We start from the raw sequence: 20,869 nt of genomic DNA, 5'->3' as shown, positions 1-20,869 counted from the left end.
ATTATAACTGATAAATGATAAATGATAAATAATGTTGATGATGATATATGTATGTATATTTAGCTTATTTAGTTTGTATATTAATAAGTACTTGCGAAATCTTGATGATATGATATTTTTGAAATATTCGTTTTTGTTTTTGTTTTTGTTTTCCTTATTTCTGCTAATTCGAATTCAATGAGCAATGTTCGGTTTCATGCAAATACTTGGACTCGCTCTATATACAACACACATAACATCCAATAATATATGCCCCAGTGGGTTCCATGGAAACAAAGCGAATCTTTTGGAATTTGTATTTTCTGACTTAACAATTAATATTCTTTTTGTTTTCTTTGTTGGCATACCTGTATTATTTGATTTTCAGTGGGGGTCCATATAGATTTCACGTTTCTTTGGGATCTCAGATTGAGCCACCGCATTTGGTCTATATTTAGCTGTCGACCGATCGACCGACTTCGTGAAAAATACAAAATAATTGCTCAACTTGCGTTGGCTATACTTAAGTGTCGACGTGGCTATACATACATATATATATATATATATATATATATATATATATATATATATATACATATATACTGTGTATAGTCGGTTCTCATTCGAAGCATACGAAATGTTCCATAAGCGTATTCGAAACGATTTTCTAAATATAAATATGATGCTAATATGCTGCATTGCGCCCAAGAGAGAGAAAGCTCCTCTCTGCCTCTGCCACGTTTCACTCAAGAGAGTTGATTTGTTTATTACACATTTTGTTTTGCCACGTGCTTATTCAGCTTTTTATCCTATTGCAAAATGCGCTCTTGAGCTACTTGATTTTGTCAGTTATAGTATTGAAATTGGAATTCATGTCATGTCGCATTTTCGAAACTGAAAAGCACTTTGAACTAATTGAAATGGCGACGTTTGACTTTTAATGTCAGCGTCATCACCCGAAAATTTCTAACAAAATATTTACAATTCTTGCAATATTTACAAATCTCTATATTCTGGCAAAAGTTACATATGAATAAAAGTTGCTTAGCTAACTAATTAAGCCTGCACAGCTTGATGTTGTACTGAAGAATTATAGAGTATTTGGAGAATTGAATACGTTCCTCAAAGTAAATATGATATGATTCAGGTAATGGAAATGTCAACCGAAAATTTCTCAAAACTCCTTACAATACTTTTAATGCCTTTTATTTCCTACGGCAAACGTTTCAAATACTGCATGTAAGTTTCTTGGCTAACTAGTTAATACTTTCTCTTTACGAAGGATGAATACTTAATCTAGTATCTTATTGTTGTCAAAAATGATCATATCGCTCATTATCCCCATGTGAGGGATATTAAAATGTTGTTATGAAATGTATAACGCATAGATACTCGCCCATATAGAGTATATATCGTCTAGATCAGTATCAACAGCCGAGTCGTCTCTCGGATATAAAGCTATCGTCTTCAAACTTTGCTTTCTGTTGCCGACAGTACATGTATCGAAGCCGACCGGATCGGGCCACTATATCACATAGCTGCCATAGGAACGATCGGCCCAAAATTGGTTCTTGTATGAGAAACTTTTCTGGAAGTCAAGATATCTTACTCAAACTTGCCGTTTCGAAGTTGTACTATGCTCCCACATAATTGTAAATTCCTATCAACATCGGATAACTATATCATATAGCTGCTATTGGAACGATCGGTCAAAGATCAAGTACTTGTATGGGCAATTTTTTTGTTTTGTAAGATATCTTATCCCGAATTCGACATTTATTAGTTTTAGCATACCCCCCACATGTATGCAAAATCTTATTAACATCGGTTCACTATATCATATAGCTGCTATAGGAAAGATCGATGGAATACTAGGATCATATATGGAAAAATAATAATAATAATAAATAAAATAATGACACTTAAGAGCAAGGAAGTCATCTATTTAATGGGTTCTCTTTAAATTGAGCAAATACTTGATTTTCGCAAAAAATAGTTTGAATAACAACAGTTCAAGTTTGTGCTTCTTCTTATAACAAATCGAAATAAAAATCTATATTCAGCTGGGAAAACGTGAAATATCCTTGAGGACATATTCCATATTTAATGCCAATTAGTACAATGAAACACATAATGTTTAAGGCTTTTGATATTCATTTCAAATGTTTTCAATGTTGCCAAATACATTTTATAAAAGCGTTGCACTTATTTTGTGATAGGTCTTAAAATACCCTATAAATTGAGTTAAATTCTTAATATAATAGAGTATTTGATATTTACTTTAGCATTCTGGATAATAATCATTTTTATAAGTAGTGACTTGTGCATATAACTTGTGTATGACATATTTAAGAGCTCAACTTTACGTATAGGGTATTATTCAAGATCTTATCGTTGGGTACAGGGTATCTCCAAGTCGTGGACTATAACACTTTGTCTTAGTAGACTTAGTATTTGAAATAGATAAAGCCCTTTGTATATATTTTTTGTATTGCCATACTTAAGAGCTCATCGTTAAGTATAGGGTATCTCCAAGTCGTGGAATATAACACTTTCTCTTAGTTGACTTAGTATTTGAAATAGATAAAGCCCTTTGTATATATCTTTTGTATGTCATATTAAAGAACTAATTGTTAAGTATAGGGTATCTCCAAGTCGAGCAATAGAACACTTCTTCTCGGTATACTTAGTATTTGAAATGACGTTGGCAACGAAAAATAGCTGACGTTGCCATGCCAGGCGAGCGGCACACTCATCCGAGTGCCACATACCATATACAACAAGCATATATACATATATTATTTTCATGAATTTTTTTCAATAGCAAAAATAAATGAAATAAATTGTCTGAGGTCGTTTGCAGCCAGCCAGGTGTGTTTTCGATATGCTATTCACTCGTTGTTCGCGCTGCGATACGTAGCTATGCCATAATTTTAGACCTTCCTAGTCAGCGTCTATTTTTGAGTGAATCGTTTTTCAAACATTTTTGCACATATGACACATGGAAAACAGCTCTTAACATTTTCCGATTGATAAACAACGTCGGCGGATGACTATGCTGATGAGCTCTAAATATAGTTCATATATTTATATAAATATATAGCGTATATATATACTTTTCTTTTTGGCTTTAATTAATCTTTAATATCTTGTGATCAGTGGCGCGAATGGATTTATGTGTTATTGAAATATGTGTGTCTATCTGCATATTAAGGCGATCTTGATTAAGAAATAAAGTATGGCATTAAGACATACGTGAGTAGGCGTGTTGAGGTTCAGGAACATACACATATCCCAAGGCTTCCAAGTTGGTAAATCAACGCAAATAAATGGTTTTCATTATGCCTTTTAAATCCATTTATAATTTGATTGATATACTCCACATTTCTTTCATTCATAACATTCATCATTTTGATTACCTTCCACTTCCCATATATCGATTACATTTACGTGACTGTGACCAAAATATCGATTTCACATTACCAAATCTCTCCGCTCTAACGGGGGGAGGGGGGATGTGCATTTGGGGCTGTTCTCAAGCTGGTCACATTGTCTACAAATTCTAAAGTCGAAATTGCAATTCATTTTTAACATGGAACAATAACCACATTTATTGTAAAGAGCAACAATCACAAACTACGGGGGGTTTGTCAGACTGCAAAAGTAACAAGAAGCCCGTCTATGTTGGGCACGCCGAAGATCAAATACCCTTGCAGAAGTATTCATCTATAACTTTACTCGTATTCAAGAAGCAGAGTTTCATATTTGTATAAGATTAATGCGAAACTAAAAAAAACTTTCATTCATATACATATACTGATCAAGAACATGTATATGTTTATACTTTATCAGATCGAAAATAGCTTCTTCTACACATTTCGCGACAAGTTTGGTATTGTCCTCGGCAAGTGTATCAAAAAGAGAATAATCATAATCGGAAGGACCTCATGCTGTGTTATTTACAGTACTGTGGTATTGGTGGTGGTTGTGTCTATGCCCTCTGCCTGCTGTGTGTGTGTGTGTGTCTGTGTGTGTGAGTGGGGTGGTTGGTGATAATTTATAAATTTGTCACCCGTAACTGTATTCAATTATGAGCGCATATCAAAATTGATATTGAACTATTGCACACGTGCTTATACTGCGTATAAGAGAGAATCGCACAAATTTTTTTTGCTGACGCAGCTTGTCGTTTTATGACACAGTGCCTCATAAAAATTGTTGTCCCGGCGGCTTAACTGATTCCCCGCTCTAAGAAGTCATAAAAATTAAACATTTCGGCAAATGTTTTTCCGAAAGCAATTAACTGTTTTATACATCATCAGACCTACAGTCAGGTTTACCCGGCAACAAAATCGACACCTTTTTTTTTTTTGGCTGCGGGTGTGCATTGCCGGCGTTCGTCCTTACTGCATTTGACGTATTCATAGGCGCGACACGTGTCCTGTCTGAGTTTTATTGCCGTACATATTACTTTTATAACGCCAAACGCTACTCGTTTACCTTTTACATATTCTCATAGTTGACACGGAAACTGTTATAAAGAATAGTTTAACAGATGTTGCATTTATAGATGTTAATACTGTTTGGCATTTGCCAGTTACAGCTAATCTACTGCTGTATCTGTTAAATGACTGTTAATTCACTTACAGTGCGTAGACAGTAACTCTTCTCTTATGCACTGTTCCCACCCACCCATGTGTGTGTGTGTGTGTGCGCGCGCGCTGTAAATATTTATTTGGCTGTTGACATTTTTAATAAAACTTGATCTTTGAAATATATTTGCCTATCCATAGCCCCTTTATGCATTTTTGTTTATCAATTTAAGCCACATGAAATGAGTTTATTCAGTGAAACGTGGCCTGACCAAATATTTGCACCCAATATGCTCTGTTTGCCCCTTGATGTGCCTGTTGCCCTTTTTAAAGTTGAATGACCCAACCGAGCGGACCGAAAACCCAAAATGCGACCAGCATCAAGCACCTGTCTGGCCCGGGAGCAGAGCCTCTCGGTCTGATGCATATGCATTAATGGATATTACATTGGTTCAAGCTTTAGAGTCTGTTAATTAAGCATGTCGAATTGCTGTCGCTCTCGTCACAGCGAAAATTCTTTGTTGTCACAGAAACCCGAAGGAACAACAACGACAACAGTTGCATATTAAAATTAATTTTGTAGCTTTGTACGTTTATGACAATCCGGCGCCATTATTGTGCTCTTTGCCACCTTCTTTGATTTGATTACAAGCAAGCTAGCGGACTGAGTGGGAGCGGGACAGATAACAGGGAGTGGGAGTGGGAGTGGGAGTGGGAGTGGGAGCGGGAGCGGGTAAGGAACATGACCAACCGTTGACTATGCAACGGCAATGTTTGTGCCGTTCCCATTTTCCAGTCGCTTTGCGTTGTTTGTTTTGTAAAACAGGCACGCTCAGCCGAGCTGCAGCTCCTCTTGCTGTTTTGCGTCGCCAGGTAAATGCCACTTACGTTATTTTTTCTACCCCATGATTTTTCGGTCTTTGTATTTCCATTTATTTGCATCACAAATTATGCTACCTCTTGCTCTTCCGACTCCAGCTGCAAATAATCTTCTTCTTTTTTATTTATTGGCAATTGCCAACGTCTGTCTGGTGGTCTGGTCGCTGGTCTGTGGGACTCCTCTGCTGCCACCTCATTCTCCTGTTAACATAGTCTTACAATTCAATTATTTTTCATTTTCCTGTTTTGTCTTCTTCAACCGTCGACGGCGCTGTCTGGCTCAGGCAGCAACAGCAACAACAACAGAATTAACCTGCATGCAGCACCCGCCCCCGTTGATAGCATTGCATAAAGCACACGAAACACATACGCAGAAGCGAGTGCGAGAGCGAAGGAGAGAGCGCGAGCAATCGTTACAAACATTGTTGTTGTCTGTTAGTATGTTGCAATGGGCTCTCTCTCGCTCTCGCTCTTTGGTCTATTTGCGCTCACGCGCAGCTCAAACTGTTCCCATAAGATGCGAGTGGTTAGGAACAGTTAATCGTATAAAACATTTATAAATATTGAGCCCAATTAAACGAGCAAATAATTTCCAGTACTTTTTCTATTATTTGTTATCTCCTCTTCTTACAATTTGTTTTGCTAAGCTTTTCGTCGTTTTCGCTTCCTGGTCATTTAAAGTTGGCTGTCTGCATTGATAACACTGTCGTCACTGTTGTTGCCGTATTATATTATTACAACATCAACAGCATTACGACATTCGCTGTGTATTAGAGCTTGCATATGTGTTGGTGTGTGCATTTGTATCTGTGTATTTGAGCGCTTGTGAAAGATTCACTTTTATGCGTTCTCCTTTGTCGAACGCTTCCCAGTCAACATTTTGTCCGACGAAAGGCATTTCAGCTAAGATGTATTCTATATGGACGCCTTAGGTGCTTTCATTATTATTTTAAATATCTTTAGCTATACAAAATATGATAAGAATAGTCAAACAAAATCAATGTTTTATTTAATTTTTGTAGTTGTTATATATTAATAATTATGAGAAGTTCAAAATAGTATGAACTAATGCGTCATAGGGAAATTTGTATGATTAAAATATTTCTTGATAATTTCCCCTATATTCAAAACTAATATAATTACCAATTAAGCTTTTGCGTCACTAAACCTTATCGCTGTGCTCTCAATTTTGCTTACTGGGTGACGTTTTTCCAGTTAAATTGTGCTTACTTTCTGTAGTTGTGTGTGTGTTTATTTTTATGCTGTCGCTAAGTTGGAGTTCTTATGCGCGCTTCATTTTGTTTTTGTACACGTCGCTGTCGTTTGTATTGGTGATGGTGTGTGTGTCTGGCCTACGTGCAGACATAACATGCAGTCTATACACACATACATACATACCTCAATAATCCCTCACTGAAAACCGGCTGCAGATAACAACAACAACAACAACTGGGAACGGCGCTTTCCTCTCTCACTTAATGCTCAAATACCCAGTAGGAAGCGATGAAGTGCAAAGCGCTTCTGTACGTATCAGTTTATCACTAACATAAATTTATATAAAATATATCAAATATTTGCTGGCATTTTAGAAGCATATTTTCATGCATGCAGTTGGGTCAGTCGTGGTTGCATTATTTTAAGAATCTGTTAGATTATTTCATAATATTTAAAATATTAGACACATATGAAAACTTGTTGAATCCTATTTACAAAACTCTTAAAAAAAAAGAAACAGCGTTGAAGTAACCACTACAATGTGCGACGTTTATATATACATATGTATGTACGTGCAGGCAAAACACCACCGCGCTGTACACGAAAAGGCAGACATATGCATAGGTAGTTTTCCTGCTGGGTCATGTTTGTGTGTGCTACTGCAGCAACAAAAACCGTCGACGGAGAGCAGAGTTTAGTATAACTCCGCACGGCCAGCAACTCACAACGCTGTCGCGGCCGCCGTCTTGTTCTGGTTTTCGTCTTTTAAGTTGTCGTTTTTTGTGTATGCATAAGAAGTGCATGTGTATTCGTTTTTTGTGCATTGTTGCAATCCAGGCAATTTGCAATTGTTCAATTTTGTCGAAATTTGTTAATTTATCTACTGGAAACGGCGCAAATAATGCAAATTGAACGCGCGTAAAGTGTGCACCATTTTCTGGCCATCAGTGTTAACAACAAAAAGTTGTTTTTCTTGTATGAAAACTGAACAAATATTACTCGTTCACGTGGCCAGCCAAGCACATGTTTTAAATGCTGCCAGAAAAAAAGCTAATTTCCAACTAAAAGAAATTCAATTTGTGTGTTTTGTGTGAAGCTAAAAAGAAGAAAATAAAACGATACAACGAGTCGTGTTTATGTATGTGCCAGAGCGAGAGAGAGAGAGCGCGTGTATTTTGCGCTAACAGAGAGAAGGAAAGAGGGAGAGCCAGCCAGCCCAGTCGCCGCCACGCAAGTTATTCACCCCAACAACAACACAGATACGCACACTTTGACAGTTGGTTCTCACGTACGTGCACTGTGATTTACGTGTGTATGTGTGTGTGTGTGTGTGTGCGTGGTTTGAAACAAAAAAAATAACAGCCTAAAGAGCATACAAAATAATAATATTGAAAACGAATCAACAACTATTGAAACAACAACAAGAGCAGAGGGAGAGAGCGCGCGACAGAGAGAGAGAGAGAGAGCGAGAGAGTGAAACTGAGATTGACACCAAGACTATGCTGCCATTCGGCTAATCACAGTGGGCACAAAACAAAATTGACGCTAAAAGAACAGTCAAAGCACGGAGAACGTGAACTTGGCTTGCAGCCAAACAACAGAAATACAAAATAAAAGGCAAACAAGAAAACGAAGAAGAAGAAGAAGCCCAAACTGTGATCTCCAAAGGGACAACACACACACACGCACACACGGCGTACAAAATGATGATGATGGACACACTGGACGCCCAGCCCATGGACGTGGCGCCCGCTGTGGCCGTCGCGGCGACCACAGTTAGCAGCACGCTGGACTTTACGGCCACCATGGTGAGCATGGCCGCCACGGCGGAGAGCAACAATAACAACAACAACAACAATCACATGGAGATGGCCGACTACAAGGAGCATCGCAAGAACAAGAAGAAGAAGCGCGAGAAACGCGAAAAGGACAAGGAGCATCGGCACAAGCATCGCGAACATCGCGAGCATCGCGAGCATCGCCGCCATCGGGAACGCGACCGAGATCGAGACTCAGCCCATCTGCAGCAGCAGCCGCCGCATCCTCATCACAACAATAGCCAGCACTCGACATCCGCCTCATCATCGCCCTCGTCCGCCTCGACGACGCCGTCGGCCACCATCGAGTACGTTGGCGGCTCCGCCTCGGCCTCGCCCTCCTATCTGGGCATCGGCGGCGGCACTGCAGCAGCTGTCACTGCGGTCGGAGGAGGAGGCCCCGCAGCTACCACATACCCGCACAATTTAAAAATACGTTTCCTGCTCTCCGGGGTAAGCAGCCAGCCAAGACGCACTCTCTATCTGTCTAGTTGATGCCACCAATTGGCGCCCTTGTCGCCCAAGACGTGGCATCTGCCACTGCAACTGCAACCGAGCCCGAAGACACCTTTAACAGTTCACGTTCTATTTTGAGCGCTTTGGGGAGTTTTATCTGGCAGCTGATGAAAAAACTTTCAGAAATTTGCCATTCGCCATGTTGTTCACAGCATCTCTTGGCTCTTGGAAAACCTCCATGAATCCCATTTAGATTCTTTTCGAGCATATCCTGAACTTTTTCAAACCCACAAGATTGCCTTAAATAGGGATAACCAAAGTCCGGAATGCACTCATAAATATTGCCAGATCCCAAAAAATAAATAACTACATAATTCTATTCAAAATGAAAGTTAAATTAGAGTTGCAGTGATTTAGGGTTTTTCTATATTCTCGCTATTCTCCAGATTTATCAGGAATAACAACAGAAATATAAAATCAAATATCATCAAAATAAAACAGATTTCAAAATAGAGTTTTGAATATCCTTGAACTTAGAAACATCTTATTTTAAAAACGATTTTTAATCGATTTGTTGAATCGATTGCAAATTTGTCAGATACACCCTCTAATTGCCTATCGATTTGTTTAATCGATTGTTCCTTGGCCCGCCTCTAATTGCCTATCGATTAATCGTACTCCAAAGCTGAAAATCATTGTAATGAAATGGGGGAATTATATCATCATATGTAGGAATTTTTGGGTTCTCTTAAATAAAATTGTTCTCAGTTCATTCAAGTTCTATACTTAAGATCTTTAGTCAATGAAATGAAGTATGATATATAGTGAGAATATATAAATATATAAAGAGCATAAGCTCAAGACGCGATGGTTAAACAAGTAAGAGGTTCTAGTCGGCAGCTCCCGACTAGGGGATACCCTGAACCCTCTTCTTTCAACATCAAATGCATATATATATTCTATTTTAGAAGCTATATGTCAAGTTTGGTGACTCTAGCTCTTATTATTTACCAAAATTGCCCAAAAACAGTATATCGCTATCGATTTTTATCGATTGCTTGGAAACGAAGTAAGTTATCGATTATCGGAAACGAACTCGATCTGCGCAGGAACTAGGAGCATCTACATCTAAAATTTCATGTCATTTCATGTCTCTCGCTCTTATAGGTTCTGAGATCCTTGCGTTCATACATACGGACGAACGGACGGACGGACAGACAGACGGACATGGCTAGATCGACTCGGCTATTGATGCTGATCAAGAATATATATACTTTATGGGGTCGGAGAAGCTTCCTTCTGCCTGTTACATACATTTGGATTTCGCACAAATACAATATACCCTTATACCCATTTTTAATGGGTTCAGGGTATACAAATGGGATCTCAAATTGGGCTACATTTCATTTTGTCCGAAAATTGTTGGTAAAATAAAGGGCCAAAACACAGGAAACTCATTTCAAGAAGCAAACTATATTGATAGAAAGAAAATCATAAAGAGCTGTCGTTAGGATTGGAATCTTAAAGGAATTCTTTGAAAGATATTATTATTATTATAAACTTATAAGTTAGAAACTGGAACTGACTAGGAACTGTCCTCAACCATATTTAAGCCTGGAATTCGAATCGATATCTAAGTTATTAAAAGGAGCGTATTTTTAACAACTTTTTGTCAAAAAGTGTTTTGTTTCATTTAGGGCACACCGACAGCTAACATCCTTTGTGCAAAAGTCCTTCGAAGCAGTCCTCAATTTGCATAAGAAATGCGGCCCATTTAACATCCTGTTCGATTCGAGCAGATACACGGCGAAATATATCTTTGGCACTTAATCAATAATTCGGAGTCATGCAATCGTTTTTGCCACTTGCTGCACTTGTGTGCACCTGCCACCTGGGAGCAGCGGCACCTGCGGCACATGGCCAGGGCGAGGGCGTTCGGGAGGGGCGAGCGGGGCAACTTGCAATTGTAATGCTGGGAACAGGGCCAGTTGGCTTTGGCCAACTGCATCTAGTCCGATTATTGATTGGTGTCTGCGGCATGTGGCATGTAGCATGTGGCATGTGGCATTTAGGGCGCTCCTTCTTCTTCTTCTTCTTGTGGCCTACGTGACGCGCATGGGGCAAGCTCTTGAGCTCTCGGCGCAGACAGCTGTTCGTTCCTTAGCCCTTTCAGTTTTGCGCGCTCAAGGATAATGCCTGATGTATCCTGTGCCTGCAGGCTCTGCCTAGTTGACGACAGCTGCCCGTCTCCTGTGTGTGTGTGTGTGTGTGTAGCTACCCCGAGTTTATTGTGTGTTTCTGTTGCGGCTGTTGCTTCCTGGCAGCTGATTGATCCTGATCCTGCCTTCGATCTTGTTACAGCTGCCAGTTTTGTGTCCCGTCTTCATTTTCTGCTTCTTCTTCTTCTTCTTCTGGCTCGTCTTGTGGCCCAGGTATGCGGGCCGCTTGTTCCTTTATGCCCTGCTCCGAATCATGCGAATGTCTTGCAACATGATCTTTCTACACTAGTTTTTCTATTCATCTCAAACATAGTTTATTTATGCATATATATATATACATATTTATATCCTTGTAGAGGAAGGAGGAGACAGGATCTTCCTTTATCTTCCAGTTTTAAAGCTGTTTTATAGAGTACACATATATATATTGACATCAATCGGATCGGAGTACTTACGAGCTTAAATAATCTTTTCGCATATCCTTAAATCATTTTTCGTTCTTCCTCTTCTTGGTATAAATTGAATACCAGAATATTCTAATACCTGAAATTGCCAATATATGTATTTTCATTGGAATTAGTTTCCATTCTAGCCTTTTTTTTTAACGATTTCCCTTCCATTTGAAATGCTTGACAATCGCGAGGACAAGGTCCTGGCTTAGTTCCTTGGGTCTCGCATTGTTCCAATCAGTTCTTGTCGTTTATTTCAATTTTAGGTAATTCAACAAATTTGCTGTGCTCGAGGACAACCCTTTCAGGCAATGTTGTTTGTCCTGGATCCTGATCGGGCGAGTGTGTGAGAGAGAGAGAGAGAGAGAGAATCCCCTTTGAAAGCTGCTCAGACATACGACAATATAATATTTATAGTTGGTATTTTGTTTCCGGCTGTCGCATTTTATTGAATTCGCAGTAGGCAGAGGACCTAAAGCAACAAAGTCCAACAATTGAATTATGTGCGGAAGTACAGTGTGACCCATGCGAAATGCAAAGCACGCTATCGAAAAGGGGTTGACGCAATATTAGCTGGGCCAGACAGCAACAGGATAATCACTTTCAATAATGGCGGCCATTTTTGGTGGTCGCGAGCAGCTGCCGTCAATGGAATTCGTGGTAGATGACCATGAAAAGCGTTATTTGTCTTTTTCCTTGGCCAAATCTAATGAGGTGTGAGGTGTTTAACGGAAATTCGACACTTTTATCGCAGCAACAGGCTGGAACAGGCTGGCCTGGCAGGTATTCTGATTGGAATTTTGACATTGTGACCAGGTGGCAACACTGTGCATAGTTTCTGTCTACGTGACTACAACACAACAACAACAACAACAGCAATAATGACTGCTACTGAACCCCCACCACCCAAATAAACAACAGTGTGCTCACGCACACTGAGAGAAGAGAAGAGAGGGAGAGATTGAGCGAGAGAGAGGGCGCAAACAAAGGGAACAGTTCGAAAGGGAATGAGCGCGACACCGTGAGAGAATGGGAACGGCTGTTCTCAGCGTCTGTTTATTGTTTTGTGCATTAGCTGCAAGCAACATTCGCTGCTCGATCTAAAACTCTCGCACACACGCATACACATGTTCGTGTGTGTATGTGTGTGTGTACATATCGTTGCATCTGGCAGCATATGGGAAACCACAATAAAAAAAAAAAAAACTCGTCCATTGTTGCAGCACTTCTTGCCCTCGCCGAGTTTTGACAGCGGCTGCTGCTTTTTTCTGACTCTGACTCATTTTATTACATGCTGCTGCTGCTGCTGCTGCTGCTTTTACCGTTGACAACGACGTCAACGCAGCCGATAAGCTTTGAGTTGCATTCTGTACACACGTCCGTTTGCTGGCAGCTTTTATAATCTATATGGAACACATGCGGCGCCGCCGTGCCCCCTACTCAGTAAAAAGCAACAACACGAAAAGTGGTTGGCTGGTCTTTGCTTTGATTGTGGCGTCTGTTAACAGACCGCTGTTACTGTCCAATGTTAATGTTAATCTTGTGTTTTGATTCAGTTGTTTGTTGTTGTTGTTATGCTTTATGGCTGTAAACATGTGTGTTTACATGCCGCAATTTGCGGCCGGAAGTGTCGAGAAGATTCTTAATGACCACAAAAAAAAAAAAAAAAAAAAAAACACCAGCAAATGAGCAACATAAGCACAACAACAAAGGTTATCAAGAGATGCCAATGGAAGATTGCATTTGAGGAAGACAAAACTTGGAAACATACTGTACACATGCCAAAGCTATTAACATTGGAAATGTTTATAGAGAACAAATTTTGTTCTCTTTAATGTTTTATAGAAAAAGTTCGGCTTATTAGAGTATTCCATTCTACATTCTATTTATTCAGATTAGGTTTAACTTCAAATAACTGTTAACCACTTGATTTAGGGCATAAACTAGATGGATATAACCTGTCTTTAAACATATATTTTTAAAATTTAACTGCAAAAACTCATGCTAAGCTAGATTTTGTTATGATTGTCGCGATATGGCAACTCTTTTTTTGTGGTGAAATATAAACATGGAGACCGTTTATTTAAGTTTGTGTCGATTTCACAGTTAATCAGTCGCCACGCAAATAATTTATTAGAGAAACATTTAATTTATCAGTTTCATTAAACATTCAATAATATTATAATAATTTCATTTTGTAATCCTTTGCAGCAACGCACAGAGTTGAGTCCACCCACGCACCAAACATCCGCCACAGCTGAGGTGAATGCAACGTTAGCGAGTGCAACAAGTGCAACGATAGCGGCCAGTGGGACGACGATAGCGGCAACCACAACGAGTACATCGACCGCCGCAGCCGCAGCCAACAGCTCGAGCAGCAGTGCGAGCAGCCTAACGGGAGCAGCTGCCATTGGTGGTTACGCGAAAATAGAGGCAAGCAAAACGAGTAGCAGCAGCAGCAAGCATGGCAGCAGCAGCAGCAGCAGCAAGGACAGCAGCAATGCTGCCTCAAGTGGGGGAGCTGCCAGCAGCGGCAGCAGTGCACCCAGCTTGTATGTATCGGTGCCGTTGTCCACGGCCAATGTACCTGGCATCAATTTGCCCAACAGCAGCAGCAGCAGCGGCAGTGTCAGTGGTGAGTTTTGTTCAGCAAGCAGAATGTAGAGCGGCTGTAAATGAACTGTTAATCCTTAACAGAAACACACGCATCCGCACAACACAACCAGCCACAAGTCGCCGCACAGTCACCTCTCACCACATATGCAACAGCAACAGCAGCTGCAAGCGGCAACAGCAGTGCGGGCGCAGGAGGCTCTGCCTCCGTTATACAAAGCCAGAGCGGCAAGTCATCGCCCTCGCTGGGCGCTCTGGTGAGCAGCAGCGCCGGAACGGGCAACCTGACGGCCACGACGACGGAGAGCGGCAATTTGAAGATCAGCTTTGAGAAGCAAACGACCAGGGTGCAGCAGCTGCAGGAGCAGGAAGCTTCGCCGGCGCGCCGCAGCAGGTAAATATTCGAGGCTTGCGAATTCACCTCACTCGCAAAATTCAACATGCTGCGGTTAACAGCGTGCTGCCAGCTTACAGTTTATAATTATGTTATATACATATAGCAAATGTTAGTTTCGGTTCTGTTCTGTTCTGTTGTTTTGTTGCGTTATGTTGCCCACGTTGATTGATTTTCTTACAGTTTGATTTAATTCGTCGCGCAAATCAATCGCGTGGTGTGTTTCCCTATTTATTTCCTTGTGTTATTAACTAGTGTTGCACTCACCACACTCACCACACACACACACACTCACACAGACTCACACAGACTCACTTGATGCGCTCTCTAAAGAAAATGTTACTCTCTTCTTTCTCTTTCTCTCTCGTTTTGCTTTTGCCATCACCATGCAATTAACCCAACCACAATTTCAATAATTAACAAATACCAAATCCCCAAAAAACAAACTAACAACGACAACACGTAGATCGCGGTCTGGTGAGAGTGGTAGCCATCATCACCACCATCACCAGAATCAGCAAACTCACCAAACCCACCACAGTCACAACCAAACACCGCAACAACAGCCATCGCAAACGTCACAGCAGCAGCAGCAGCAGCAACATCAACACCAGCTGCCACAGCAGCAATCGCAATCGCTGCACTCCACCGCATCCTCCTCCACGTCCAACTCATCACTGACCACGCCCACGCCCACCAAGTCACAGTCACGTTCGGGTAAGAAGCGCGCTGCTGCGCTAAGCAAAACCGAGCCAGCTGCAGCCACAACAACAACAACAACAGCAGCAGCAGCAGCAACAACGGCAACTACAACAACTGCAGCTGCAGCTGCAGCAACAACAGTCGAGAAGCTGGCCCGAAATAGCAGCAGCAGTCGCCATAGTTCGCCACACTGTCGTGCCACGCCCACGCCGCCCCCAGCACAAACCTTACCGACGGCGATCGCGTCGCCGGTTGTGATGTTGCAGACCCTATCCTCCTCATCCATTGACTCGCCGCCGACTGTGGCAACAACGCGTAATACGCGCAACAACAACAACAGCAACAACAGCAACAGTCATGTGTCTGCCACCGAGCATGCCGGCAGCTCAACATCCTCCTCGTGCTCGTCCACATCCTCCATGTCCTCGGCCGGTGGCAATGCTGTGGTCAGTCTGTTAGACTCGCCCGTCAACATGTCCACACAGCCACAGCAACATGTTGCCTGTTACAATAGAAGTAGCACTAGCAACAATGCTGCCAAGCCGTTGAATAAGAAAATGTTGCGCGCACAGCAAACGCAACTGTATCAGCAGCAGCAACAACAACAACAACAACAACAACAACAACAGCAACATGTTAATCTTAGCAATGCACCAACCGCAAACGCCCCCTCACCCACAAACCTTAGCTCAGTCAGTAGTCAATTTGCGCACTTGCAACATCAGCAACAACAGCAGCAACAACAGCAGCAGCAACAGCTTAAGCAACATCAAGATTTAGAAATTTTGCAATTTACTAATATAAATACAAATGCTTCTTCCATGACGTCAACATCAACAACCACAACAACAACAACAACGACAACGACTAACAACAACACGAAATCAACAACGAAATGCAACAACAGGACACCTGATCTCAACACGACGACGAGCACCAGCACCAGCAGCAGCACCTCAACAACCAGCAGCAGCAGCACCTCGACAACAACCACCACCAGCAGCCTCTTGAGCATCAATCTGGGCAGCAACAACAACAATAACAACAACAGCAGCAACAACAACAACAATAGTGGGGGCCTCAAGTTCACGTACGAGGCGCAAACGTTAAGCACGCAGCTGGATGTGCCCATGTTGCCGGTGAGCGCCATCAAGGACTCGCCGCCCAGTTCGCCCGGCTCGGAAATTGGCGCCGCCTTGCATACGGCCGTCGCGTCGGCAATCAATGCTGCTGCTGCGCCCGTTGCTGCCGGCAATGTGCGCAAGCGCGGACGCAAGGCTAAGGATGCCACATTGGTCGCGGCTGCAGCGGCAGCGGCCACAGCAGCCGTGGCTGCCACCCAACAGGATCTCAAGGATGTGCGCATACTGCAAAACGGCATTGGCGCCGCCAGTGCGCCCACGCCTCCAGCCACGCCCGCCACGAGCATAACGAGCGCCGGCGTCTCTAGCGTCTCGGGCAGCAGCTCGATCATAGCGCACACGGCCACCCATATGCTGGGCAACCATGTGAATCCCAACAGCAGCGTGGCCCAGAAGCTATCGGAGCAGCTGCACATGGAGGTGCAGGATCATGCCATTTACACGCCCGACTCCATGAGCTCACAGTTCTCGGGCGTGCCGTTTCCTGGCAAGCAGGTAAACATCACATTTAGTCAACCACATCGGAAGCCTCCGACTAATCTCTGTCTCCTCCGATGCAGCGCAATGCCAGCACGACGTCCTCGAGCTGTGCGACGCCAGCACCAAATCCGCTGCAATCGATGTTCGGCGGCGGCGGCATCAATGGCAACATGCCCATACCGCAGAGTCTGGAACAGCTACTGGAGCGCCAGTGGGAGCAGGGCTCGCAGTTTCTCATGGAACAGGCCCAGCATTTTGACAGTGAGTATGGCTAATCCCCCAGACACAAGATTCGCCCAGTGCTTCGACTAAAGCTCTCACCCATTTGCATCCTTAGTTGCCTCGCTGCTTAACTGTCTGCATCAGCTGCAGAGCGAGAACTTGCGGCTGGAGGAGCATGTGACCAGTCTGATAGCGCGTCGCGATCATTTGCTGGCCGTGAATGCCCGCCTCCAGATTCCGCTCAACAGTGCGATCAACAATGCCAAAGCCGAGGCGCATGGTAAGTAGATGCCACTGCATCCACTCTCAGTCAGTTCTTGGTGTCGGCACATGCACTTGCTCTCCACAAATCCCATACCCACACACTCACACAGACACACACACAAACACAAACAGATGGAGGCGCCATTCACTCAGCTACTAACAGAATTTATGTAAATGTACAGATATGAAATACAACATTAACAGTCTCTGTTATGCTTGTAACGAGCTGCTTGGCGTTGCCAGACTACACACTAATGCTATGGCATTTTCGTATAATATCGCATTAATTATGTTAATTTATATTTAAGTGGGTACAAGTGATTCATGTACATACACACACACATAACAAAGCACATCTTTAACAATAAAACTATGGATGGTACAAAACAAATGGCTTAATTGTTAAATTGTACAAAGCATTTACACTTTCAATCAGTTTTCTATTAAATATCAATCACACATAAGTACTTAAAGCCAAAGCTTTAAGCTTCAATTAGGTATACACAACATTTAAGATTAATTTTTGATTAATATAACAAACAGAAACAAGAACTTACTTTTTTCTTTACTTAACCTATGATTAAAATTAAGTTATCTTTTAATGCACATACAAACCCGAATTCTTACCTTATTTTATTTGTTTTCAAAATGAATAAAATGTGTTTATAAACCAAAACAAAAACAAGCAAATTCTAAATTTATTTAATTTGTGTTTTTTCTTTGTTCAAATCTCTTTTGAAATCGTTTTTAAATTTTGTCTCACTGTAAGCCGAGTTGGGGCATGGCATGTACTAACAGGGGCGTCTACTGTTACGTTTAAGCCCTGAGCTTAACATTTTCATATGAATTTAACATCTCTGCTAACAGAAACGGTTGCTGTTACTGCTACTGCTTAATGGTGAAGCTTGTTGGGCATTTTCTACAGGCGCGTAATTTGTTGCATGCAACTGAGCTACACACAACACGCACACACGACAAACTAACAACATGCAATGGCATATGTAAATATAACAAATCGAACAACTTTTGTCATTTTCACGTTAGCCTCTAGCAACAGCAGCAGCAACAACAGCAATGCTGCCACAACAATTGCTGCAGCCGTTTCGCTGGCCACGACCGCTATAAACACAACAATACCGACAATGGCTAACAGTCGGGCCAGCAGCGCCAGCGGTGTCCTGGATTATCGTGGCAGCAGCAACAACAACAACAACAGCAGCAGCAGCAACAACAGTAACAGCAACAACAGCAGCAGCAATAACATAAGCAGCAATCCCGCATCATCAAATTCCAATCCAAGCACAACAACAGCGACGCCAATGTCCTCGGTTAGCAGCCTGCCCATGGGGAATTCAACTAGTTTGGGTCTAAGGTGAGTCTCTGACTGCCGAAATATATCGCAATATCATTGTTGAACCTCTCCATCAGACACGTTGCGACGTCTCATGCGTATAACAGCGCCGGCAGCAGTAACAGCAGCAGCAATGTTAACGCTAACAGCGCCAGCAACAACATGCACACGCATCAACAGCAGCAACAACACGCATCGTATTTACAAACGCAGCAACAGCAGCAGCAACAGCAGCAACAACAGCCACAGCATTTGCATCAAACGCATCATGCCAGTGCCGCAGTTGCTGCGCACATGTTGGGCGTGGGCATGAGCCTGGGCACCAGCAGTGCTGCCGCTGCGGCAATTGGACGAGGTGGGTCAGCTACAGCGGTTGCTGCAACCACAATAACAACAATAACAACAACAACAACAACAACAGCAGCAACAGCAGCAACAGCTACATTGACAACAACCTCCTCAGGCAGTTTGCAACATGGTGGGGCACACCACGCGCTTCCGCATTCGCATACGCACCACCCACACCACTATCCTAGCATTCACGTTCAGTTGGGTGCCGGCGGCGTTCACGTTGATGATTTGAGTAGCTCCTCCACCTCCTCCTACGCAGCGCAACATGCGCTCTACAGCACGCATCACCAGGTAGTGTGTGCGTGTGCGTGTGGGTGCATGTGTATGTGTATGTGTGTGTGTGTGCGCGCAAGTTTGAGCATCAGCAAATATTCGTTATTTCGATACACACACATACAATATATTCATTCAATGAGTGTTGTTTCATATTCGTGACTTTTATTTTTATGCCGCCCCATTATTCAACATTTAATGTACATAATAACTCACCATCGACATTCAACAACATTTCTATCAATTCCAAATCATGTGCTTTCTTTTGCTCCAAACTGCAACCGCCTTTCTCATTCCAATTATTTACTGCCACAGATAAACGCAAAATAATAATCGGTATTATAATCGTATATGGAAAATTGTTTGTTGTTTTTGTGTGCCAGCGCTGAAAAAGACAAAAAAAAAAAAAAAAAAAAAAAAGAAAACTGTTACTGTTAATGCTACCCGTTTACTTAACAGCTGCAGCCTGACGTTAATCAACATATGTTGTTCTGTTACAGTCCCAACTAAGGCGCGACGATAACCTCGCCAAATCTAGCTGAAAGTCATGTCGGGAGCAGCAGGCCCAGCAACCCATGAAGAAGAAGTCAACCCCGGCCAGACGTATCCGCCAGCCCGGCAATACCAGCCACATCAAATTGCCGCCCAGCACCAACAAGCCCCAGTCCCACACATACAAGAAGCTAAAACAAACGGCTGTTAACTTTCAGCAGCTGCGCGACAACCAAGAAGACGATGTAAGCACACAGAAACACCCCAGTTATATTTTGCTATTGAATAACTTGGCATTCTCTATTATAGCTCAGCAGCAGCACCAGCAGCTCCTCCACCTTTTCATCGTCCTCGCAGCAGCATTCGTCGGTCGACTACGAGGCGGAGGACGAGAACGAGGACAGGCAGCGACAGAGGCGTCACAAAGATGAGAACGACAGCCTCATACATGTGCAGAACTTTCTGAAATGCTTTGGTGCCAATGCCTATGCAGGCGCCACAGTGCGAGGCACAGCCTCAACAGCGTCAACTGCGTCAATGGGCACTGTAAACACGCCAAAGGCGGCCACAACCTCAAATACAGAGCTGCGCAATTGGCGTCGCACTTATCGCTCAACAACAACAGTTGCAGGTAACACAACAGCAACAGCAACAATATCCTCCTTGCAACAATCAACAGCAGCAACCACAACAACAACAACAGCAGCAACAGCACAAACTCAGTTCACCAACTGCAAGCCGCAAAAATTTCAAATAAATACAAAATTTTTACGTAAGCCGCGTAACAAATTGATGAAAATGTTGCCGACAACAACAGCAACAGCAACAACAACAACAACAACAACGATACAGCAGCAACAAATAGAACAAGAGCAAACGCAGCTATTTATTGATGATTCCAACGCCAAATTCAGAGACTTTTCAATTGACTCGCTTTTGAATAAGTAAAACGTAACACAATTAACAATTAACAATTAGC

At 42.4% G+C, this 20,869-nt stretch overlaps 1 protein-coding gene across 7 annotated transcripts in view; it reads left to right on the top strand.

The window, feature by feature from the left end:
* Positions 1-20,030, top strand: part of LOC115759434 (protein AF-10) — a 29,768-nt gene extending 9,738 nt beyond the window's left edge. The window contains exons 5-12 of one of the 7 annotated variants that reach the window (XM_030700342.1): positions 13,818-14,241; positions 14,304-14,613; positions 16,223-16,952; positions 17,018-17,198; positions 17,275-17,439; positions 18,468-18,795; positions 18,852-19,416; positions 19,899-20,030. In XM_030700342.1, coding sequence (XP_030556202.1) covers positions 13,818-14,241; positions 14,304-14,613; positions 16,223-16,952; positions 17,018-17,198; positions 17,275-17,439; positions 18,468-18,795; positions 18,852-19,416; positions 19,899-19,940 — 2,745 coding nt within the window. In that variant the 3' untranslated portion in view covers positions 19,941-20,030. Of the gene's footprint in view, positions 1-8,368; positions 8,936-13,817; positions 14,242-14,303; positions 14,614-15,079; positions 16,148-16,204; positions 16,953-17,017; positions 17,199-17,274; positions 18,000-18,467; positions 18,796-18,851; positions 19,417-19,898 lie in introns of those variants that run through there. The other 6 variants (XM_030700343.1, XM_030700344.1, XM_030700346.1 and 3 more) reach the window with 6 other exon arrangements.
* The last annotated feature ends 839 nt before the right edge of the window (positions 20,031-20,869 follow it).

This window comes from Drosophila novamexicana, unplaced genomic scaffold, assembly GCF_003285875.2.
Source record: "Drosophila novamexicana strain 15010-1031.04,08,12 unplaced genomic scaffold, DnovRS2.1 tig00000308-arrow-arrow-pilon, whole genome shotgun sequence".
NCBI lineage: Eukaryota > Metazoa > Arthropoda > Insecta > Diptera > Drosophilidae > Drosophila > Drosophila novamexicana.
The sequence above is the reverse complement of the archived record's forward strand: the minus strand, read 5'-3'. Positions and strand labels throughout refer to the sequence as shown.